The 25,435-nt window shown below is 43.0% G+C and overlaps 1 protein-coding gene across 1 annotated transcript; it reads right to left on the reverse strand.

Moving 5' to 3' along the window:
* Positions 1-2,230: 2,230 nt before the first annotated feature.
* acox3 (acyl-CoA oxidase 3, pristanoyl) lies at positions 2,231-25,308 on the reverse strand. The gene is made up of 18 exons (XM_069724669.1): positions 25,119-25,308; positions 23,577-23,674; positions 23,339-23,474; positions 22,052-22,126; positions 21,817-21,906; positions 20,490-20,633; positions 14,361-14,449; positions 11,360-11,456; positions 10,720-10,899; positions 9,149-9,271; positions 8,826-8,946; positions 8,412-8,534; positions 8,008-8,121; positions 6,617-6,732; positions 5,518-5,692; positions 5,377-5,444; positions 3,823-3,909; positions 2,231-2,728 (listed from the first exon to the last, which is right to left on the reverse strand). Exons 1-18 carry the CDS (start codon positions 25,236-25,238, stop codon positions 2,609-2,611), a joined length of 2,076 nt encoding a protein of 691 aa, XP_069580770.1. The 5' UTR covers positions 25,239-25,308; the 3' UTR covers positions 2,231-2,608.
* Positions 25,309-25,435: the final 127 nt, after the last annotated feature.

Raw genomic sequence — 25,435 nt, forward strand, 5'->3', positions numbered from 1 at the left:
TTCAAACTGCAGTCAGGGAGGCTGGTTTACTCATCTCCCTAAATGGAGGTTTTCTCTTCCGGCTCGGCCCGCCGGAAGATTTTGCTAAGTGTGAAAATTACAGAAAGACAGAAATTGCAGTTCTATGACAATATGGAGGTTTATGAGTACAAACGTTTTTTTTTTTTTTTTTTTTATCCATCCAGTAATTGCTTCAAAAACAGCATAAATGCGACGTCTGCTCCGGAGGCAGCCACGCTCGCTCGCTTTGTGAAAGCGTTTGACGTCAAACGCATCACAAAGCGAGGGAATCTGCAGAGGAGAGCCGGGGCAGATAAACAGTGGGCTGATGTCGGAGTTTTTGCTCTTTATGTTTATACTTTATTGTAGAAAGACATTCAAATAGGGTTTATCATACAAAAACCTTCACCAATGTTTGAAACAAAGACAAATATTGGCATTATGTATGCGTTATTATGCTATGATTTTACTGGTCTGGCCCACTTCACATCAAAGTGGGCAGTATGTGGCCCCTTAACTAAAATGACTTTGACACCCCTGCCCTAAATGGAGGTTTTCTCTTTACCTACTTACACTTCCTACCTCACTGTCTCTTCAGTTTCATGCTGTGACAGTTACTCATCCAGTACAATTAAACATTGTTGTCCTCTACCGTCCTCCAGGTCCTTTGGGAGATTTCTTGGACAAATTAGACGTCCTCCTTTTCACAGAAAATGGTCCTCCACTTGTCCTTCTGGGTGACTTTAACATCCAGACTGACAAGTCATCTGACCTTCTGCTCTTCCTGTCTTCCTTTGCTGTCTCCCTCAGTCCTTCCCCTCCTCCTCACAAAGGTTGGAACCACCTGGACTATATTTCACCACAAACTGCTCCACATCTAACCTCACTGTAACTCCACTTCATGTCTCCGACCACTTCTTTATCTCTGACTCTCTCAAACTGACAACCTGACCACATCAACAGACTCTGGACCTGTCAGTCACAACATTCCCTCCCTCCCTCCCTCCCTCCTTCTCTCCCTCCTCCTCCGCTCCCTTCACTGGTTACCAGTAGCTGCCCGCATCCATTTATAAACATTGGTACTTGCATAACCGCGCTGTGAACAGATCAGGTCCAGTCTACATCCAGGACATGGTCCAACCTTACATCCCAGCCCGCTCCCTCCGCTCTGCTTCTACCAATCAGCTTGTTGCTCCTCACTGAGCTAAACACTCTACAAAATCATGACTGTTTTCTGTCCTGTCTCCTAAATGGTACAATGAGCTCCCCACCGACATCAGGAGAGCAGAAACTCTCAACATCTTCCACCACAAACTAAAAACACACCTCTTCAGACTTTACCTTGAACACTACAACTTTAGTATCTTCAAATGGAACTTACTGATAGAACTTTGTAGTTTGGCTTTCTGGAACAAATTGCATTTTCTTAATTCCTGTTGTTCTGCTTTTGTACCCTCATGGTTCAAATCAACTTATTGTAAGTCACTTTGGATAAAAGAGTCAGATCAATGAAATGTCATGTAATAATGTAGTGTAATGCTTGTAAATGACATGTACAACAAATAATCATCACTGCAAACAAATTCATTGGAGATAAACCAAACCATTTAACAGCACTACAAAATAAACAAACCCACACAAGACATGAATAAAGACTGGAACCATTTCCTTCTCCCTGGCAGCCTAAACACAGACACACTGTTTTAATACCAAATACTTTGGCCTGTTTTTTACCTTTCATTTCTCTACAAACCAAAACCTAACAAATGATGGGAAAAAAAAAACAGTGGCTGGTTTCTCAAAAGTAGCTGCTGAAATAAATAAAGCAAGAAAATAAATTCATAGAAAAAAAAATTACTTTACAAACAAAATCAATTCATTTACAGGCCTGAAACAAAGCCCTTCCCCTCAGTTTCAAACATGCAGTTGCCTGGAGACTATTTACAACAAATTAACAAACTTAATATGTTAAACAGAACAAACCATTTTATTTGGTCTAAAGAGGCCTCAGCTTGAGCTCAGGTGTGCAGGAAAGAGGCCCAGGTGAGCTTCCTGCCTCAATAGGGGATCCTCCCTTCCTGTCTGGGTCCTAGTGCTAGACTGGTATCTGCCCATCCACACTACTCACAAACTACAGCTCTTTTATGCTCTCAAATGGACACGTTAACAGTGGAAACAGGATCTGATGGAATTTCAATGTTGGAAAAATTTATTATTCAAATCTAAATTTAACAGAGACATAACAGAAGCAAACAAAAGTGTGACAAGGAAATTATTAACAGAGTTTAACATAAGACTTTTCAGGTTTTACAAGATCATAATTGATGGAATGTCAGTCAATGATTTCCTCTTTTAAATTAAAACTGATTTACAAATATCTAAAGTCAATGTGTGACTTTGAAATATCAGGAACATCTGGTGGCCTCATGGTTCAAGAAGACAAGTGCAGCGTCCACAGTTCAATCCTTGCTGGCGACCTTTTCTATGTCATATCCATCTCTGTTGTTTTTAGTGAAACAAACTATCAACTGTTACACTGCAAATGGAAAACACATTTACAAATTAACAATCTTAAATATTGCATTCTTGACATTGTTGTGTGTCCATTTTACAGTTTTGGACGCAGAGATCCGACCACTGGTTTGTCTACACAGAACTCTTTCCACCAGGCGGGGCGCTCCACAACCTGGCTGCCCTGCATCACCGTCGACCACAGGTTCTTATACAGCTGCATGGAGGACTAACAACACCACAGGTTGGACATCTGGAAATATGCTGCAGTGGTTGTTGGTTAATCAGCTCTAAAACCTCAAGTTACTGTATTTTCCTTTATGTTGCAGGGCACATTGGAATGAAGGTCCGCTCAACACTGAAACATCCACTGTGTTGGATGGAGGCTACCATAGAGAGCTAACACTCATGCTAGCACATTTACCAAGTTACATCTAAGTGAGTACAAAGAAAATACTCAAAGCATTTTTTATTACAAAAGAAACATGTTCAACAAGATATTTTTTATAAAGCACAAATCTCATTTTCATATATTGCATGATGTCTTGTACATGTATGTTTGTAATGTACTGATCTCTCACCATGACACCAGCTCTACACTGCAATAGAAGAACAACACTCATTTATATTTCTGTCCTCTACATGGATGTTCATCTGCATCTACTGATGAATGGATGTTTAGGAACGTACTGACTAACCTCAGCTGTTTCACCTGAAATGTGACTGCCTTTGGACATCGGTGCATTATGATGTCATCTGAACATACTAAACAGCTCATTCTCCAGTAAATCTTCCATGTGTGAAGGCTGTCGTCTGTGCTTCAATTTTATCAAACCGTGCATGCTGATGATGTCACAGAAAGCTGCAAACAGCTTCTCCTTCAACCTCTAACATGCACACATGAATACAAAGAGTTTTGGGAACGCTGTAGGGAGCTCAAGCTTTGTGACCTGATATATATGATCTGTGCATCCCCTGGAGAGTGCAGAGTCAGTGTGACCCATAGAGTTCAATAATGAACCACAAGTATCCTCATGGAGCTGGGTGGAGAATGAAGACATCAGCTCTTCTGATTTTATGTCACTCAGCATACAAACCAGACTCATGTGAACTGTATTTAAAACTCTAACTTCCTTTCATCATGTTAACAATTGTTGATTTTAATTGTAATTTTGTGACCAATCAGCATACGGCCTGTCTTGACACAAACACAAACTATCAAAGTGAGACGAGGACATTCGTCTGAGTTTTCAACACATTTTAGGTCTTTCAAATGTCCTGACACAGCTTGTCTTACGTGAAAATGTTTACCTGTCCATCAGCACGGCCAATAGGTGAGTTAAGCATGAAGTCAGTGGGAGAAAAAACATCCACCAAAGCGACTGCATCATCCTTGAGCTGGTGGTGGAGAGAGAGAAAACAGAGTTTAATTGAGGTGGGGAGCAGCAGAGTCATTAATTTATCATTCAACTTTTATGAAGACGAGCAGGAAGGATGAGATGGAACAAAGACAGGAGAGAGCAGTAAAACAGTAGTGATGTAAATACGAGCACAGCGGATGGATGAGTTTTATAGGCATTGCTGATGTTAAACTGCTACATTTTTAAATGGGAAAATGTGATTTTCATCGCGGGTTAAGTGTGCATTTCAAGTAAAGCAGGAAAAATTTAAAATAAGGTCTGTACCTAAGCTCTAGAAAAACAGAGATGTTGGCTGTATTAAGGAAAAAGATCACTGTGACCTCACAACAGTGAAAGATGTTCTTGTATCATACAACTTATTATATGTGTAGTTATACTGTGCGTGCGTGCGTGCACATAAGTGTATGCTTTAAGAGACACTTGCTGCTGTTTCTTATTAGAACAACATGTGAAACCACTCATACACATAACCAGGGTCGGGTCACACTGAGTCCACAACAACTGTTTACACAGAAGAAGTCTTTTCACACCATAAAAACCTTCCCAACCAGACACAACCTCATAAAATGTTCACGCCTTAGGCTGAGGTCTGTTTGTCACCCAAGAAATACAGACTCCTCTTCATCCTTATGGAAGTCCAGAAGTTCCTGCTTATAGACTTAATGTGTAAACTCTCTAGTTTCACAAAATAAGAACTAATATCAATTGTGGAATCAAGTGTTTTGTGTGACTGACATAAATAACTTGCTTGTTTTTTAGTCATGGTAGTCGTGATTATAGTCTTTCATTTTTCACCGGATCAAATATAATTTAATGTCTCACAGTTTTAAAGGAAAACATTGCCTCCAACATCCAAACTGAAACTACAGCAGGAAGTCCCAGCATTCATTCTGCTGACAAGTGATGGCACTTCATCACTTAGTCATCTTTATCGGGCTGACAGAGAGCTTTTCTTGGGTGAACCAGTGGGAGGCTTTTGTTGTGAAGCAGCTACAGGAAGTGCTTCATGTTCGCATGAAAGTAAAAAGATAGAAAACAACCTGTTCTGTCAGTGTGTCTGCAGACAGCCTTGAAATGACGTTACGACTTCAGACTCGGCTCATATTTACTAATCACTGTTGTGTATTATACGTTTGGATCACAACTTTACAGTGGGATGTCTCTTTTGCTCATGCACTGTGCTCCTATATTATTTGTCTGGTTGGCCCATGATCTATTTTTAACTGCAGATGAGAGAAAATGACTCGCACTGTGAAGCCCTGTCCCAGCCCAGCTGTGGTTGATGGGCAAGTAGAGGGCTGTTATGGTCCATGGTGTAACAGAACCATCTGGGTTCAGAGGTGCACCCAAAGGTAAATGTTTACAAGGACTCCGCTGTATCTCCTTATGACAGTAAATCGTGTGGTGAGACAGCAGACAAAAAGGATGACAGGTGTTTCCTTACCTGGGAGCAGAGAGTGAGGATGGCCGTCTGAACCAACTCTGCAGGTTTCCTTCCACTGAAGTAATGACCTGGACAGAAACAGTGCTGTTACTGAATCGATAACATCTAGATTCCTCCATATGTACTCAGTATGGTCCATACCCTGGTAGAGGGTGCTCATGTGGTTGCTGAGACTCCACAGACCATACAGAGCACACAGCCTGCTGAGGACTGGTCTGACACCAGCTGGTGTGTCCTGATCCAAGGTCAGCTCATTAAATCTTTGGAGGCAGTTGTGTTCAATGTAGGCGATCGCCAGAGATCTGCAGTAGTACACCTGTAAACACACAAACACACACACACAAGCACACACACACAAGCACACACAGGGAACGTTGTATTTCTAAAACGCAGAGCAAGGCAGCAGTAAAGGAGGACGCTGAGGAAACTATTATCCATATTGGATATTCCTGACCACCCTCTCCACCTGCTGCAGGGACAGAGGAGGACGTTCTCCAAAAGACTCCTCCAGCTGCTATCACAAGGACAGATACAGGAGATCATTACAGATACAGGAGATCATTCCTGTCCACTACAATAAGACTGTACAATAACTCACCTCTGGCAAAATCCATCACAACAATAACACCGTTGTCTGTTTTTCTTGTTTAAAAAACAACAAAAAACTTTGCACTATTGCTTAGTTAGTTTTAATTTAATTTATTCTATTTTATTTTATTTTATTCTACTTTATTGTATATACTGTGCATTTTTATATTTAATATTTTTAATGTTATTTTATTGCTTTCCTGTATCTATAAATGCTGCTGTAGCGAAAGAATTTCCCCTTGGGGATTAATAAAGTAATAGAGTAACTAACTAACTACCTACCTACCTACCTGCCTAATCAGGTACGGTCCAACCATGTATATTTACAGTTCAACCATTTATATTTTACAGTCCAACCATGTTCATGTCGTGGGTATTCTACTCTTTGTAGATTAATTCAGTTAAAATTAGATATTGGATTTTTTTATCACTGCAGTAGGTCACTTTCACTTTGTTCACTGTTTGTTTTGTTCAATAACAGCTCTCAGCCTGTAAATCACAAAAACAGGGAGTAGGGCAAAACTGCTAGTTTAGCTTCATCAATAACAACATTCAGGTTAAATAAGAAACCTAATTCAGAATAATAATAACATTACTGTGTAAATGACTTGAAACTGCCTCGGAGGATGAGTGATGAGTGCATGTGTCTGACCTGGCTGTTGTTACGGGCTTCAAACTCATCCTTGCTCAGGACCCTCTGCTGCTCCAGCTTCCTCTGACTCTCCTCCAGCAGGAAACACACCAGCCACTGATAGGCTGCCACCGGCACTGATATAACAGACAACAGGGAGAGACGATGCACAGCTCACTGGGAAGGCACCACAACATCACTAGTTTATACTGCATTACAGAAGCAGAGCACATAATTACAGAAACTGAATGTGAGGAAGAATGGTACTAGGAGGTGGTCGAACTGAGTAGATAAACAGTCATGGATGAATGTGTTGCTACCTTTAACAGCTAATTGAATTAATGTTGCATTGCTCCTGTTTTCTGGTTTTTGTAAAATTTTTATGCGTTCTTTTCTCCCCAAAATCAAAAATGTTATGGTGCAATATTTTAAAATAAGATGTCAAAAAGTCAGATTATCCTCATTAACCAGATTGTGCTGAATATGCAGTGACTGCATTTTGCCCTTAGAGGGCAGTATAAATAAATTAAGTCTTGGTTCACTGGTCGTCAATTAGAGCCTGCAGATAGAGTCTTCAGGGCACCGGAGACCCAACGCACCCTTATTGTCATGGCGATGAACTCAGTCTGTCAAAGGTCTGCTCACTGTCTTCTCATTGTCACACTGCTGTATTTATAGCATTTTAGGATGACCCATGACTCTAAGAGTTCCGCAAAGGAGAAGATATTTTCATTGTTTCATGCCAAATAATTGTAAGACTTCAAACTTGATTTTGATAGATTCTACCCCAGAAACGTGCTGCATATTTATCAGAGATGTACCAGGCTGGAGTGAGCAGGTTGGTGGTTCAATCCCAAGTTCCTCCCATCTCCATCTGGAAGTGTTCTTAGGCCAACCTCTCCCCACCTAACCCCCACTGAACCACAAACTGCTCCTGATGGATGGTGAGCCGCCTGCATGGCAATACGTTCATCCACGACTGCATGTGCATACATAGTTTGACAACCTCAAACACATCATAGTTCCTGTGCTCTGCCTCTGTCACCACTGGTGAGTTAGGGTGTGAATGGCTGGTAAACATTCGTTTTGTAAGATAACAGTGAATACGTTTTGTTGATTTAACTAAGATTTGAACTTCAGGAAAGAATAAACTGCTAATGGACTGAAATTACTGCAAACTGCGACTTAACAGTTCTTCTGTTTGTTGCTAACATTCACAGTGAAACAGATTTATTTCAAACTACATCTAGGTTTTCCCAGGAAATCATAAAAAACACAGGAATTGGGAAGCGACAAGTTTCACTGTTTAAAGAAAGAGTTCTAAATTGAAGTCTTAGCGGTATTTCAAGTTTGAAAACAACAACACAGTAAGAATGAAGTCTGGTCCTGACGAGAGTGAAACACTAGAATACCTGCAGAGTCCAGACACTCCTCCACGGTTGTTGCTGTAAAGTTACTTTTCAATATCTTCTGGAAATCCTCCAGAAAATCAACAGTGTGAAGAGGCGACTCGATCTGCAGCTCATCTGAACGCAGATAACACCAATGAAGCTTCACAGACGAACCAGGTTTACAATACTGGGAGTGCTGCTCATATGTGGCTGGTTTCACACGCAGACCCAGAACTGAAACGTCTGCCGGTCCAGTCCAGTTGGAGATCTTTGTTACAACTCCCTCCCTCAGATAAACTATGTACTGTCTGAAGATAAGGCCAATAAAAAAGGTGTGGAAACTAAACTGTAAAAACAAAGATTCCTGTGAAAGGGCTAACAACATATAAAGCAGGTGATCGTCCCTCAGAGGACGGACAACTGACCGCCGTGTTTGGTCTGCAGACAGCTGAGCAGGTAGTTGCTGGTCTGCTGCAACAACACGTTGTTGTCTCCTTCATACGTGCAGTTGGGGTCGTTGTCATCACGCAGGTCGCCCAGACGGTTCACTGACACACACACACACACACACACACACACACACACACACACACACACACACACACACACACACACACACACACACACACACACACACACACACACACACACAAGAAGTCAGTCGTATTTAGATGTTCAATACGCAGGTGAACTCAATGTGCTTCTAATAACAACCTTGAACCAAACGAGGCAAGAAACACATAGATGACAAATCTAACATGTAAAATAATGTTTCAAAGACACATGATACATAAAACACAAAGAGGACGTGTGTGAGTATGTGTGTGTCTGACACTGACTGGCTAAGTAGCCATGTCCACCACAGGCCTCCCTGCACTCCTGGATCCCCCTCTGAGCAGTCCATGAGCCCAGTGGTTTACTGGAGCAGCCGATGGCATGGATCTCTCTGCCCATCTCTGCCTGAAACAAGCACACAAGTAAGTAAGTAAGTCAGTCAGTCAGTCAGACGGACGGACGGACGGACGGACGGACACACACACACACACACACACACACACACACACACACACACACACACACACACACACACACACACACACACACACACACACACACACACACACACACACACACACACACACACACACACACCTTTCCTCACCTGTCTGTCACTGTTGTCTCTCATCATCTGACCGATCTGGAACTCTACAAAGTTCATGAAGATAGATTTGGTGAAGTGCTCCAGAGCGTACACTGCTGCCAGGTACGGGATCAGACGCCACTGCTACAAGAGCATACAATAAAACATACAATAAGCAACACATTTGTAGGTGTGGCTTTAAATACAACCCTGTTTCCAAAGTAGTGACACTGTGTAACATGTAACTAAAAACACGTGATGATTGAAAATCGCATAAATTCATATTTAATTGTAAATAAACCTAAGACAAAATATCAAAAGTTAAAAATGAGAAACTTTATTGTTTTATTATTATGTTTTGTCCAACCACATTCTGCACGTATTCAAACAGCATGTCTCCGTAGTAGAAGAGTCCGCTGATAAACTGGCCTCCTGCAGTCCTGAACTGTCAATCATTGAAAACATCTGGAGCATCAGGACATGAAAAATACAACAATGGAGATCCTGAACTGTTGAGCAGCTGAAATCCTCTATCAGGCTAGAATGGGACCACATTTCACTTTCAAAACTCCAGAAACTGGTCTCCTCAGTTCCCAAAGGTTTCCAGAGTGTTGTTAAAAGAAGAGGTGATGCAGCTCAGTGGTGAACATGATCCTGGAACAACTTTATAGAGACGTGCTGCTGCATAAGATTCAAAATGAGCACATATTTTATAAAACAATAACATTTCTCAGTTTCAAAATTTGACATGTTGTCTTGTATTTACAAATCACGACATTCTGTTTTTATTTACCTTATACACAGCATCCCAACTATTTTGGAACCTTCTTCATGTAAAAATGGATATGAATCAATTAAATAAAGTCAATTAGTTTCCAGATTTAACAATCAAGTCTTTTCTCTTTTAGTCCAGATATTAACTGAATCCACAATTTCCTGTTCCTGTTGACAGCAGCACAGTGATGCACACAGCAGGAGGAAGTAAAAACCTTCATGACAAAGTATTCAAACTTATTGATCATCATCAGCACCTGAGTTCAACATGTTTTTCTGACCACTGGTACGTGAACATTTGTGGTTTCAAAATTATATATTAAGTTCTAAATAAATATAATTAGTTATGGATAAAACACACAAGTAGTTAATTCCTATCATCTAAAGAGTGTATTTCATAATCAACGTAAAATGCATTTCATTAAACTAGTTACATGGATCAGAAGGTTTGGAAAATAATTGGTTGGTAGATACTGCAGAAGAGTGCAGAATATATTTTTTTATAAAACAATAAAAATTTCTCAGTTTCAACATTTTATATGTTGCCTTTGGTCTATTTTTTTTTAACTAAATACGAGTTTAACATTTACATTACATTCTGTTTTTATTTACATTTTACACAGCGTCACAACTTTTTAGGAAACGGGGTTGAATGTCAGCTAAGAATAAAAACATACAGAGCAGTATAACATGACATATAGAACATATAACATAAGATGACTGTGATTTACTTTTAATCAAGGATTTAACAATGACATATTTTCTTTATGTCGTGTATGTGTATGTGTCTCTGCTTCCAGCACTGCCTCCAGACTGACCTGCAGCTGGTACTCCAGAACAGGGATCTCTGAGTCTTTGGGTCCAAACTGTCTCCTGGTGGCGGAGAAACGGATGGCCACAGTCAGAGCCAGCTTCAGGTTGACCAGAGCCATCCTGGTGATGGATATCCTGCCGCCTGACAGGGCACCCAGAGTCGCACCAAAATGCTTGTTGGGGTCCTGGAGAGGAGGGAAGGATAGTCAGGGATGAAGAGCAGAATAAAACACAGAATAAAACACAGAATAAACTCCTTGGCAGACCTCAGTGGAATCCATGTACGGTATACATTCACCAGGTTTAACCACAAACCTGTAAAACCTCAGTTTAGGACATTGAAATGAAAACACGTCTACATCCAGGTGTGCTCAGGTGTTTTTATCTGATCCTGTGAAGTGTAAATGTGTCATTTGTAATGGAGATGATCCATGTTGTTTATATGCGTCTTTGGATGCTCGATAAATGTTTCCAGTCTCCGGTCCATTTAAAACACTGCAGCAGCTGAATCGAAAACTCACTACAGCTACAGCAGCAGTGTGCAGGATGTAGGGACATCTAGTGGTGACTATGCAGATTACAACCAACTAAACACCGGTATATATGGAGTACGTTCTGTTGCGACCAGCTGGAACATGTACTGACCTTGAACGGTGTGACGTAGCGTCCGTCGGGAGTCACGTCTCCCGTCCTGTTCAACAACTTCTCACGAGGAATCCTCACATTGTGGAACAAAGCAAACCTGTTGGCAAAGAGAAAGAACACCTGTTAATGAGAAAGTCGTCTTTGGTTTCAAAGACATGTCAGAAAAATCCAACATTAATTACATCTGTAATGTTGTAGTGTTTATTTCATAGTAGTGATTTGGTCCTTCAGATATTTACTACTATTAAACAAACATGCTGCATTAAAACTAAAAAGGTTAGTTCAACTAAACATCTAGGATAGCAAGGCAGAAAAGAAAGACACTCGTTTCATCATCAGCGTTCTCAGGTAAACTCTATATCATAAATATATAATAAAAACAAACAAGGAACTTATTCACACAAACTCATTGATTTCCTGGTACCTGTTAACTAATAAACCCTGTCAGTATGAAACAATAGAGACCCGACATGCTGCTCAGCAGAACTCTGTCAGAACCACAGCAGGTGTCGAGGAAACGCTGTGTCCACTCTGTACTACATAGCTCTGTCCATATAGAAGATATTATATTGGTTCATTCTGGAAAACAATCAGTTCTTCTACATGTTTAACTGTCCAACTCTGTTTCATCACCTCTATGCAGTGAATACAGCTCCATCTAGTGGCTTAACCCTGAGGAGAACTGTGTGTGGAGCAGCTTTCCATGCTCATCGTGCATATGCAGTATGTACCGAGTTGTCCCTCCAGCAGGGAGGCATCGTGGAAGTGAACACACAGGTGTTGTTTCACAGCTCATCAGAGAGGTCAGAGAGAAGCAGAACAATCAGTCAGTGCTGTGGTTTGACCTGTAAAACCATTCAACACAAGCTGGTGAAGCTCACTCTGGTAAGACAGCACATCTCCAGCCGCTTCAGAGGTCTGATAGCTGTCTACTACACCACCATCAAGCTGGTGCAGAGTGGAGATGGACATTATTACTACTTCTGGGACAGTGAACGTGCTTACAGTCTGCTGACCTGCAGTGCAGAGGGCTCAGGATGAAACCTGTTCGGTGCCAAACACCCATCAGGGCCTTCATGGAGGACCTCACAGTCTCCACTGAATCATCCCAGGCTGGAAGTGGGTTCTGCAGGTGCCAGAGGAGCTAATGGACTGAGCCCACATGAGTTTCAAACCAACCAAATCACTGTCTGTGATGAAGAGCAACAGAAAGGTAGAAGACAAGTGTACCCATCCCAACCTTCACAGAGAACCCGTGTAAGAGCTGAGGAAAGGGTTTAACAGCTCGCTGAGAGATACGGCCCCCATCCAGTCCACCTGGACTGAGGTGGATGGTTGTCTGAAATCAGTGGACAGCTGTGGCCCACCTGGGAAGTTGAAAGCACAGGTATACCAGCATTGCATGTTCCAAGTAATCTTGTGGCCCTTCCTGTTCCATGAGGTCAGCAACCACATCAGGAGATGAAACTGAGCAGCGTTGCCCTCTTTGGACATGTCCACAAACTAGAAGTGCTCTTCAAGTACTTGGAGGAAGAGTTCAAAGTAACAAGACCCAGAGAGGTGGTGAATACCAAAGCTGGCAGGTAAGGATGGAAGTAGGGACTGGCAGGAAATGGAGGGAAGAAGAAGTTCAACAAGGCTGCATCACAAGGAGCTGATGGGAGCGGTAACGAGACTGAGCAGGGTTAAGATCTTTTCCAGGTCCCCACATCAACACCAGCAGAGAGGGAAAGGTGTCGCCTCCTACAGGAGGGGGTGAGAGAGGAGAAGCTGTAGGTTGGTTGGCATCAGAGAGCTTAGACCAGATGGGAGGATGTGGTTGAAAGGAAGGAGACCTCATCAAATTTCTCATCCAGCCATTGAACGATGTGCACAATGGATGCAATGACTAAACCTCAAATCTACACACGTGGCACTGAGACACCAGCGTGCCCACTGGAGCATTTCCTCCGCTGCTGCCTGAAGGCTTTTGGACAGGGACGCTACCAATTGAAGCACCATCAGGTCCTGTAATCCACAGCTGAGGCCGTCAGCTCAGCAGTTGAATGGACACAGATTCCCAGCCCTCCAAGTAATCCACCGCCTGTGAGAGCTGGGAAGCACCTAAACCAAAAACCTCTGCAGGTACCCTGGTCTCTACAGGAGACCGGCAGCTGCTGGTGGACCTCGATTACCAGCTGAAGGTTCCCAATCACATTACTGCCACCACTTAGCAACCGGACATTGTCCCTGTGCCCGAGGGCACCAAGCACGCTGTGCGGCTGGAGTTTACAGTCCCTTGAAAAGAAGAAGGAAAGGAAGCTACCCAAGTACACATAGTGGGACAGAGTCAGCGGCCGCCAGCGTGCTGGGAGGACGGAAAGATGCCTCCCAGTACAGTCTTGGTGGTTCTGTAGCCCGCCCTATAGCCTGAGCTCTCCACCACATGTAGAAAAAGAGAAGAACAATCCGCAATACCACCAAAGCAGCAGACAAAGCCTGAAGATGGCTGTGGCTCAAGAGAGAGCTTACCGTCCGGACCCACCTGGGTTCTGATCTGGCCCGGATGGGTCACTTAGAGGAGGCTGTATGATGTTGAAAGAGCTGAAACAGCAGGAATATCCCTGAAGAGACAGCAGCAGTGGGACTCACACTGAGCTTAAATGAAATGAGAACCTCATGTCTTTCGGAGGGGGCGGGGCTTCTCGCTGGGTAATGGACAGCGGGAGGGGAAACACTGGTGTGTATTTACTCTACTGCATTCAGCAGAAAACACTTTGTCACCAGGGAACATTTTGCTTTCACTGCTGCTTCACAATGTATTGACTATGAAATATTAAAACTCTGGACATGTGTGCTGTATAACCCACTACTGTTTATACCCTGTTTCTGGACCGGTTCCAGTCCAGTACCAGTGTCTAACGAGAACATAACAGCATATCTGCAAATCAACCCATGGGTTAACACATTGATAAAGAGTTTCTCTGAAACAGTAACAGTCCACAGATGAAGGAGCACCTACCCGTTATCGAGTCCATTCAGGCCCAGTTTCTTGCCCATGTCTCCGACCATCACACCGGGCAGAGCCAGCAGGGTCTTTGGATCTCTCACCTGCAGTAACGCGGTTAAACCATCACACAATGAGTCATCTAAATAGTTCATCTATACAAAAATATAACTCAGAGCATCATTAGAAAACAATGCAAAGTCTCCTAACTACAAACATCATGTTTAGTTTAAAATGATCACCTTTTAAATGTTTGACCTGTGGCAGGTGACTTTATTAACATGTTTGTTAACATGGATATTATTGGACAAAGATTTGTGCTCCTTTCACAACTATTCATGTTGTTACCACGTTGTTATTGTGATTCAGTCTTGATTAAATGTAATGATGCAGATGCAAGATTAAATGCAAGATGGTGCCTGTTGCAGCAGCTCCCCTCCCCTTGTTATTAGTATTATTAGTATTTTTTTAAGCCTTTCTCCTCTTCGGAGTTATTTTTTTTTTTTCTTTCTCTCGTGTGTTAAGTTAACGGTCCGTAATGGACTGTAATTTTTCCACGTTTCTGGATGGGGGCACTGTTATTGTTTACTCGCATGATCAGCTGATCGCGCTGAGTAGCCCTCTACTGCTGCTGCCCGGAGCGAGGCCTGAGATCCCCGTTGAACTTCGGAGAAGACGTCGGGGTTGCAGAGCCGGAGCTAAGCTGAAGGCGGAAAGGAGGAAATACAAACCAGCGGTACCGGAGATCTTAATGGGGAACGTGAGGTCGTTGGCCAATAAGACGGATGAGCTCGGGCGCTGGTAAAGACCCAGAGAGAGTACCGGGAGTGCAGCATCATGTGTTTCACCGAGACATGGCTGCACTCACATCTCCCGGACCACAGCGCGGCCGTACCCGGCTTCAGGACTGTTCGGGCGGACGGAGACGTTGTTCGGAGCAGCAAGAAGAAAGGTGGAGGGATTGCAGTCTATGTGAACGAGAGGTGGTGCAATCCCGACCACATGTGTGTGAAGGAACGTTTCTGTAGCCCGGACATTGAACTTCTAGCCGTGGGGATGCGCCCTTATTATTTGCTGAGGGAGTTCACGTCCGCCATTGTTATCGCTGTGTACGTTCCTCCATCAGCTGACGTAGAGGCAGCAGAGGACACCATCCACTCCACTGTGTCCAAACTGCAGACTAAGCATCCCGGTGCATTTTTGTTAGTTACAGTTACTGGAGACTTTAACCAGTCTGGATAAAGTACTGCCAACTTTGCACCAGTATGTGAACTGCCCCACACGGAACAATAAAACTCTGGACCTACTGTATGCTAATGCCATGGATGCATACAGTACTACTGCCCTTCCCCCCTTGGTAGATCAGACCACAACCTGGTCCTGCTGACTCCCAAGTATGTTCCCCTGGTGCAGAGGCAGCCTGTGACCACCAGGACTGTGAGGAGGTGGACACAGGAGGCTAAAGACGCCCTGCAGGACTGCTTTGAGTCCACGGACTGGAATGTGCTGTTTGGACCACATGGGGAGGACATCAACAGCAGGACGGACTGTATCACAGAATACATCAAATTCTGTGAACACACCACCGTACCATCCCGGACTGTAAAATGCTTCCCCAACAATAAGCCGTGGATCACCAGTGACCTGAAAGTTCTTCTTAATAAGAAGAAAGCAGCCTTCAGGTCTGGGGACAGGGAGGAGCTCAGGAGAGTGCAGCGCCACCTGAAGGAGAAGCTCAAGGAGTGCAAGGACTCCTACAGGAGGAAGCTGGAGGCCAAACTCCAGCAGAACAACGTGAGGGAGGTGTGGACCGGTATGAAGGAGATTACTGGGTTCAAGGGGAGAGAGAGACAACCAGGGGGAACCTGGAGAGGAACAACCAGGGGGCTCCTTGGAGAGGTCAAATGAACTAAACTGTTTCTTCAACAGGTTTAGTTCACCACCCTCATCTGTCTCCTCCACACCTCACACCTCCAAACACCTCTGCTGCCTCCCCCCCTCCCCACCCCCTGGTGAACTGCATAGAGCCCTCAATCTCAAAGGGCTCTTCCTCCATCGACACCTCGACCCCCCCCCCCCCACACACACACACACACACACACCCCTCACCCCCCTCTGTGGACAGCTGGAGAGAATCCACCAGCGCAAGGCTGCAGGACCTGACGGCATCAGCCCCGTGGTCCTGAAGACCTGCGCTGTCCAGCTGGCTGAGGTCCTACAACACCTTCTTCAACCTGAGCCTGAAGCAGGAGGAGGTCCCGGTGCTGTGGAAGACATCCTGCCTGGTTCCTGTCCCCAAGAAGACGACTCCATCTGGCCTCAACGACTACCGACCGGTTGCCCTCACATCTCATGTGATGAAGGTGCTGGAGAGGCTGGTCTTGGCCCACCTCAGGCCGCTGGTGAAATCTTCTCTGGACCCTCTGCAATTTGCGTACCAGCCTCATGTGGGAGTGGACGATGCCATCATCTACCTGCTGCAACGAGCTCAGTCTCACCTAGATGGAACCGGTGACTCTGTGAGAATCACTTTCTTTGATTTCTCCAGTGCATTCAACACCATCCAACCACTGAGTGAGAAGCTGCGGGTGGTGGTGGTGGGGGGGGGTGGACGCGCCCACCGTCTCCTGGATCAATGACTACCTGACAGGCAGACCACAGTTTGTCCATCTGGGCAGTGTGCTGTCTGATACGGTGGTCAGTGGTACTGGAGCTCCACAGGGAACTGTTCTGTCTCCCTTTCTGTTCACCTTATACACAACTGACTTCCAGTACAACTCAGAGTCCTGCCATCTGCAGAAGTTCTCTGATGACTCTGCAGTGGTAGGATGTATAAGGGATGGACGGGAGGATGAGTACAGGGCAGTAGTGGAGGACTTTGTGGAGTGGGTTGGTAGAAATCACCTGCTCCTGAACGTGGCCAAGACCAGAGAGATGGTGGTTGACTTCAGGAGGAAGGCGACGGCTCCACAACCGCTGAGAGTTCTGGGAGGGGAGGTGGACATGGTTGAGGAGTACAAGTACCTGGGTATGTCCATCGACAACAGACTGAACTGGAAGACCAACATCAATGCTGTCTACAAGAAGGTGATGAGTCGACTCTTTTTCTTGAGGAAACTTCGATCCTTCAATGTGTGCAGCGAGATGTTGGAGATGTTCTACCAGTCTGTTGTGGCCAGTGCATTGTACTTCGCTGGGGTCTGCTGGGGGAGCAGCATTGGAGCCGGTGACACCAACAGACTTAACAAACTGGTTAAGAAGGCCGGCTCCATCATCGGCTACAAACTGGACAGCCTGGAAAAGGTGGTGGAAAGGAGGACGCTGAACAAACTATTGTCCATATTGGATAATCCTGTCCACCCTCTCCACCACCTGCTGCAGGGACAGCGGAGCACTTTCTCTAAAAGATTCCTCCAGCTCCGCTGTCACAAGGACAGATACAAGAGATCATTCCTGCCCACTGCAATAAGACTGTACAATAACTCACCTCTGACAAAATCCATCACAGTACAATAACACTGTTGACTGTGTTTCTTGGTTTGTTTGTATATAATATATATATATGTTGACTGTGTTTCTTGGTTTGTTGTATATAATATATATAGATATATAATGTACTATATATACTGTGCATTTTATATTTATATTGTTTACTGCTATTTACTGCTATTTTATTTTATTGCTTTTCTATTATTATATTATTCTATTCTATTATTTTATTCTATTATTATCTTATTGCTTCTGTATGCTGCTGTAGTGAAAAAATTTCCCCTCGGGGATTAATAAAGTAAATACCTACCTACCTACCTAAACCCAGAGTGAAGGAGTGTTTTAATATTCTTCATTCAAGGCTCTACGTAGATGCTCATTGGCTGAGAGGAGACAGTCAGGTTTAACCTTTGACCTTATTTCAGCCCAAAAAGTAATTATAAAATAACTTTTTAATCTCGTCACATCATTTGATGTCTTTATATTTTGTACTAACATGTGGAGAGTAGTACTGATAAGAGTATCGATAAGTATCGGTATATACAGTGGTGTGAAAAAGTGTTTGCCCCTTCCTGGTTTCTTATTTTTTTGCATGTCTGTCACACTTAAATGTTTCAGATCATCAAACAAATTTAAATATTAGTCAAAGATAACACAAGTAAACACAAAATGCAGTTTTTAAATGAAGGTTTTTATTATTAAGGGAGAAAAACAATCCAAACCCACATGGCCCTGTGTGGAAAAGTGTTTGCCCCCTCCTGTTAAAACATAACTTAACTGTGGTTTATCACACCTGAGTTCAATTTCTCGAGCCGCACCCAGGCCTGATTACTGACACACCTGTTCTCAATCAAGAAATCACTTCAATAGGACCTGCCTGACAAAGTGAAGTAGACCAGAAGATCCTCAAAAGATAGACATCATGCCGAGATCCAAAGATATTCAGGAACAAATGAGAAAGAAAGTAATTGAGATATATCAGTCTGGAAAAGGTTTAAAGCCATTTCTAAAGCTTTGGGACTCCAGAGAGCCACAGTGAGAGCCATTATCCACAAATGGAGAAAACATGGAACAGCGGTGAACCTTCCCAGGAGTGGCCGGCTGACCAAAATTACCCCGAGAGAGCACCGACAACTCATCCGAGAGGTCACAAAAGACCCCACGACAACATCCAAAGAACTGCAGGCCTCACTTGCCTCAGTTAAGGTCAGTGTTCATGACTCCACCATAAGAAAGAGACTGGGCAAAAATGGCTGCATGGCAGAGTTCCAAGACCAAAACCACCGCTGAGCAAAAAGAACATTAAGGCTCGTCTCATTTTTGCCAGAAAACATCTTGATGATCCCCAAGACTTTTGGGAAAATACTCTGTGGACTGACGAGACAAAAGTTGAACTTTTTGGAAGGTGTGTGTCCCGTTACATCTGGCGTAAAAGTAACACAGCATTTCAGAAGAAGAACATCATACCAACAGTAAAATATGGTGGTGGTCGTGTGATGGTCTGGGGCTGTTTTGCTGCTTCAGGACCTGGAAGACTTGCTGTGATAAATGGAACCATGAATTCTACCGTCTACCAAAAGATCCTGAAGGAGAATGTCCGGCCGTCTGTTCGTGACCTCAAGCTGAAGCCAACTTGGGTTCTGCAGCAGGACAATGATCCAAAACACACCAGCAAGTCCACCTCTGAATGGATGAAGACTTTGGAGTGGCCTAGTCAAAGTCCTGACCTGAATCCTATTGAGATGCTGTGGCATGACCTTAAAAAGGAGGTTGGTGCTGGAAAACCCTCCAATGTGGCTGAATTACAACAACTCTGTAAAGATGAGTGGGCCAACATTCCTCCACAGCTGGAAAAAACTCATTGCAAGTTATCGCAAACGCTTGATTGCAGTTGTTGCTGCTAAGGGTGGCCCAACCAGTTATTAGGTTTAGGGGTCAAACACTTTTTCACACAGGGCCATGTGGGTTTGGATTGTTTTTCTCCCTTAATAATAAAAACCTTCATTTAAAAACTGCATTTTGTGTTTACTTGTGTTATCTTTGACAAATATTTAAATTTGTTTGATGATCTGAAACATTTAAGTGTGACAGACATGCAAAAAAGAAACCAGGAAGGGGGCAAACACTTTTTCACACCACTGTATAAGCAGTATCCGTATTAATAAGCGGATTGGACTATAAGATTTCTTATCATATTTATGGTGATTACGCAAACATTTACTCTCATCTAATAACTACAGTCCCAGAATCTCTTTATTGACTAGATCAGCAGCTTTAATGTCTCAATTTCATTCACCTGAATACAGTCAAAATGAACAAAGAGGACAGAGCCTCGGTGTATAAACTGATAAACTGATTGTGATCTCAGTTTGAACTATCATCAGAAAGCATAACGCTGTCAGCCTGTTACCATCTCACAAACCGAGCCAAACTTAAAGGCCATTTGTCAAACATGATATTTATCCAGCTGATTTAGGAAACTATAAGCCGATATCCAACCTGCCCTTTATTTATAAAATCTTTGAAATAGCCATTACAAATCAATTATGGAACTGTTTACGGAGTAATGTTCTGTTTCTTTTTAAATTAGTGGAAAGAAAGTGTCCAAAATGATTTTGTTTGTATTTGGTCAGGGGTCAAAGGTCAGGGTCTTACCGGGACAACAAAGGAGTGCAGGCCGTGGCACACCTGGTCAGGTGTGTAGAGCTGAGCGTACACCACAGCGTGGGTGGCCGTCTTCCCAAGGTTACCCACCCAGAACTTAGCAGCCTCGAAGTCCGGAGAGTTGATGACAAACTCCTGCAGAGGAACAGACAGAAGGAGAGAAAAGCTGCAGCAGGTCATGTCTGAATGTATTTCCTCCTTTTAGACTTTTATAATGTACAATGAGCAGAAAGCAGCAAAGATTCACCAGGTAACATATGCAGTAAAAAAAGAATAGACTCAGATATTCATTATTTGGGAAGTGCATCTTAAATATTAGTTTAGAAATATTTCTATTACTCTCTACAAAAGAACAAGAAAATTCTACTCATCAAGTTTTTCATGAAACTAAACTCCAGTTTTAATTAAAAAAAAATTGTGTTTGCCATATTTTCAATGACAGCAGCAGAAATGTGTCTCCACAGAGTCAAAGCAGCACCTCAGTCTGTTCCTACAAAGTACTAATAACTACAGTCTCATTGACCACAGGCTGTGATGAGCAGAGAGAGCAGAGCTTTACTTTAAGGTATCTGAGAACTTCTTCTCTCTCAGCTGCTCACTGTGAGTGGCAGAGTTTTCTTGTTATATTGGGAGATTTCTCTTTTCTCTCAGAGTTCTTCTCTCCAGTTTGAGGTGGGCTGTTAGATCACAGTAAGTTTAAGTTTTTCAGTTGATGAAGACAACGGACAGTTTGTTTCATCTTCATATTATCTGAAAATGTTTTTTTTTAATGACTATTGAATGTTCAATAATCAAATCTAAAGCTAAGTTTCCGTTGGACATTAACCAGCAGTTAAAGCTGTAGTAAAACTCCTCTGTAATAAGTACGATAGAATAAAATCACGCAGCACTCTGCAGACTGATTACATCACTTGAAATACAGTTCTTCGTAGTGATTTTTGTTTAAGTCACAGAATATTTTCATCCTTTAAAGAGGATCTGTACAGCCAACACTTTGGTTCAGTGGAGAAACTATCCATTTACTTCGATTTAATGTTTTTCTGCCTGTTTTTGTCTAAAACAATAACACTTAAAGATAATGATTTTACTTTTTAAACTATATATAATCACAATATAATACATAATAGATATAATAATCAACTTTTAAAAATATTTAATTTGTGTTGACATAAACTGTCAGATTAAAGAGCTGTAATCAACAAAGAAAGGAACATTCATTCATTAAATATTATATGTTGTCATGAGACACAAATACAGCTATTAAACATTCAAACATGCTGTGTTGCGTGTCAGCAGTGTGTGTGTTGTTTGTGCTGACCTGTGTGGACGGGTCGTACGTGGCCGTGGTCCTCATGGCTCTGGTGTTACTGCCGTGGCTCAGTTCAGTCAGCGCAAAACATCCAAAGGTCTGAAACAGAGATACGACACTGAGAACAACACAGGGACAGACAGCTCAGGGACAGAAGGAGGAACATCTCCCATCCGCTCTGTCCTGTGGACAATCACCGAGGTGAAGTATCTCCAGGTCTTACCGTCACGTCTCCAGGTCTTACCGTCATGTCTCCAGTATTTTCTACATGTTTGTTGTGTCTGCTGGATCCTGAGTTGGCCACAGTGGCTCCAAACATCTGAAACAGAAGATGTTTTAACATGTTACATATTATATTCATATTCATATTATTATATTGACATTATGTTATGTTTTACTGAAGAGACACACTTTACGTCTAGCTACCATCTGTGAGGCTGCACTGTGTGGTGTGTAGGAAACAACAGGAACATGAAGCTGCTTGGAGATGCTCTTACAACCTTGAACATGCTGCTCTGTTATTGTTCAGTGACCACAATGGGCCTCATTCACTAACAACACGTGTACACAAATCTATGCTTAAACCGTGCGTACAAACATTTAACGCACAAATCTGGGATTCATCAATATTTTCATTCCTGAATGTGTTCTTACTCTGTGAACAGATTCAAAATGACCTCGGAACATGCGTACGAACAGATGTTGACTACCTGGCCATCTTAGAAAATGTAAACACACCTTTTATCAATGTAAAAGCTCGTGAGGAAAGACTTTTTAATAGCGATCCTTTTCTTCCTCCTCAGATGTCAACTTATTTTCATTCTCTTCACTTCACCGCTTTCTTCATGACAGCTCTAGACAAACCGGTTTCCTTATATGGTGAAACGGGGGCGTGTCAGTATGCTAAGTGCATCACACGGACACACCCATGTCAGCTTACAATGATTGTGATTCACCAACACACGCAAGGTGGTGAGAACAAACTTGACCGCTACACACCTGTCATGAATCCCACGGTGATTATGCGTGCACACTCACTTTGTGTGCAAAGTAAGAATATTTGTAGGCACATATTAGTGAATGAGGCCTAATGATACCAGACAGCAAAGTGAACACTGTTCTCCAATTAAACAGGCTCAATGACTAAATACAACACAACATGTTGGATACTAATTGGAGAAAACGGTTTGAAATATCACTAAAACACAATTAATTCTAGTTTTTCTGGAGGTACTAACAAGTCTGTCGATTTTAGAATCATCTTTGGAGAAGAAGAAATTATTTATCTTTGTTCACACTTTCTCTGCTTCAGTCTGTGACAGACTGCAGGGATACAGGAGACAACAACTTTTCAAGAGGAATGAAGCATTTCAAATGAGCTGTTATGGTACCAACACATTCATGCAGGACTGAAATGAATATCACAGCGAGAGACTGACGGGACTTCCACTGGAAGAAAACAACAGACAGACAGTATAGCACTGATTTGAAGTAACTTAAAGTCTTAATACAGTCACGCCCACCCACTCACCCCGATGTTGAGGAAGAACTTGCTGTTCACGGCCCAGTCGTACATGCCCAGACAGTCGTTGAGGACCACAGTCTTCCAGGGGTCGGCCATCATCTCCTCTTTGGTCAGGAAGTTGTAGCGAAAGAGCTGCTTCACCCTGCAAGTGTTCACCTGGAGTTTTATTGTCTTCACGTCAAACAGTACAGTATGTGTGAATTCAAAGTGGCTGTGAACACTGAAGGTGCTGCTGTGTTGATACCTGAGGAAGGTCAGCTCTCTCATTTTCTCCAAGGGGACGTCCTCACCGGGCTGACGGGCAAACAGAGGATCGTTCTCCAGAGTCCTGAACACATGTTGCTGCAGCACCGAGCAGAACACACTGTTATTATTTCTACTAATTCCTGTAAAAAGACCTTGTTATATAGTCAAGGTTACTTATGTTCTCATCGACACGTTAAGATACAACCATGGACTTATCAGAACCACTGTTCCCACTGAAGATATAAACAGTGTAAACAGTGATTTTAATTCTTTAAATGATAGATACTGTAGAGGAAGCAGCTTAGAGGGGAGATGAAGGCAGTTGTATTAGAAACGTAAAGAACCTACTGATACAGATGATGTGTTTCATGTCAGGACTGAACTATGAACGTCACATTTTACACCAACAGTGAAACAGTGATGTCCTCAAAGGCTCCGACAAAATGGAAACCTGAACGGAGACCTAGCTGTGGTAACAGTGATAACTGCTGATGAAGATCATGTGAAATGATCAAAAGTCCAGGAACAGCAACTGAATCTGAAGGTGAGAGTGTTTCCACAGCAGCAGGACTGAGTTCAGCACTAATTAAAGACTGAATCAAACACATGATCCCAGTGACTCTGACAACTATTCACACCTACAATCATCAATCAGGTGTCAGTGGGCAGAGCCTGAAGAATAATGCAGCTTCTTTCTCCAACAGAAGTAGTTCCAGTCAGAATCTTTCACATCCTACACTCAGTGCATGATTTACTGAAGGCCTAACCCTGATCTACTAACGACGTGCAGCGAGGATTGCGTCTTTCAAATGTGCAATTTAACACACGTTGTCCATTTTGCGTGTTTGCCTGCATCATATGTAATATTGGAGGAGCCACGAAATACCAGCAATTAAAAAACTTCTTCAACTCAGCATTTCTCTGGGTGGTTCCAGCATATCTCTGCTTGGATCTCCCTCCAGTCCTGTTGTTCAAGTGAGCTGTCACATCCTGCAGAATTCACAGGTAGCTTCATCAGGTTCACGAGACCTCCAGGAACTCAATGAAACATCAGCTGCTCATCACAGAAAGATCTGGACCTGCTGATCTCTTGTCTGTTAGAGGATCTCATCCACCGTCCTCCTCTTTTATTTACCCACGTTTTATTATCAAGCCTTTTTTTTGCCTTTTTGTTTTTCCCCACAGTATTTACGTTCTTGCTGATAATCTCCTATAAAGCATTTTGTTCTTGGTATATTTATTTTTCTTAATTTCAATGGGATCAGATTTCCTTTTGCAGTCGCTCTGTTTTCCATTGCTGGAATCACTTTAAATCACAAACCTTGATTTAAATACAGAGATTTCACCTGATTTCAAAGACGCAATTACTCAGTAAATCACCTGCAAAATGGGAGCAAAAAAGATTTGCTAACTTTTTCAACGAACACGCAATTTAATACCTTTATTTGAGATCTTAGTAAATCAGACCCTCAGTATCTTCACCCGAGACCACCTCAGACGTGCTGAGACCTCCTGAGACCAATAGACAGTCTGACCTTACCTTGAATGCCAGTGTGTCCTCTCCATCTATGAAGAGACGCATGTCCTTCCAGCTGAAGGACGCTCTCTTCCTGTAGACGTCCAGCGGGCCGCTGGGGAGGTCAGACACTTCACAGTCCATCGTCTGGTGTTCTGACTGAAGAGGTCCACCCTGCAGGACATGGGGCGCTCAGATCTGTCTCAGAGGAAACGAGAGGCAATGAGGACGAAAAATCAGACTATTCAATTAATAAGAGTTAATCAGTGTCTATTATAATAATTGAAGCACTGTACAGCAGGGGACAGACAGCAGGCAGCAGGGGACAAACAGCGGGGAAA

The sequence above is a fragment of the Brachyistius frenatus genome, unplaced genomic scaffold, assembly GCF_029030835.1.
Source record: "Brachyistius frenatus isolate BFR_SWC_R1_liver_20210118 unplaced genomic scaffold, ASM2903083v1 Contig_391, whole genome shotgun sequence".
NCBI classification, from domain to species: domain Eukaryota; kingdom Metazoa; phylum Chordata; class Actinopteri; family Embiotocidae; genus Brachyistius; species Brachyistius frenatus.

Coding starts and splice junctions, on each gene's coding strand:
- acox3 (XM_069724669.1), bottom strand. CDS start 25,238: ATGGACTGTGAAGTGTCTGACCTCCCCAGCGGCCCGCTGGACGTCTAC. Junction 22,127..23,338: donor AGTTCTTCCTCAACATCGGG/GTGAGTGGGTGG, acceptor CTTCTGTTTCAG/ATGTTTGGAGCCACTGTGGC. Junction 8,947..9,148: donor GAGACAACAGTGACAGACAG/GTGAGGAAAGGT, acceptor TGCTTGTTTCAG/GCAGAGATGGGCAGAGAGAT.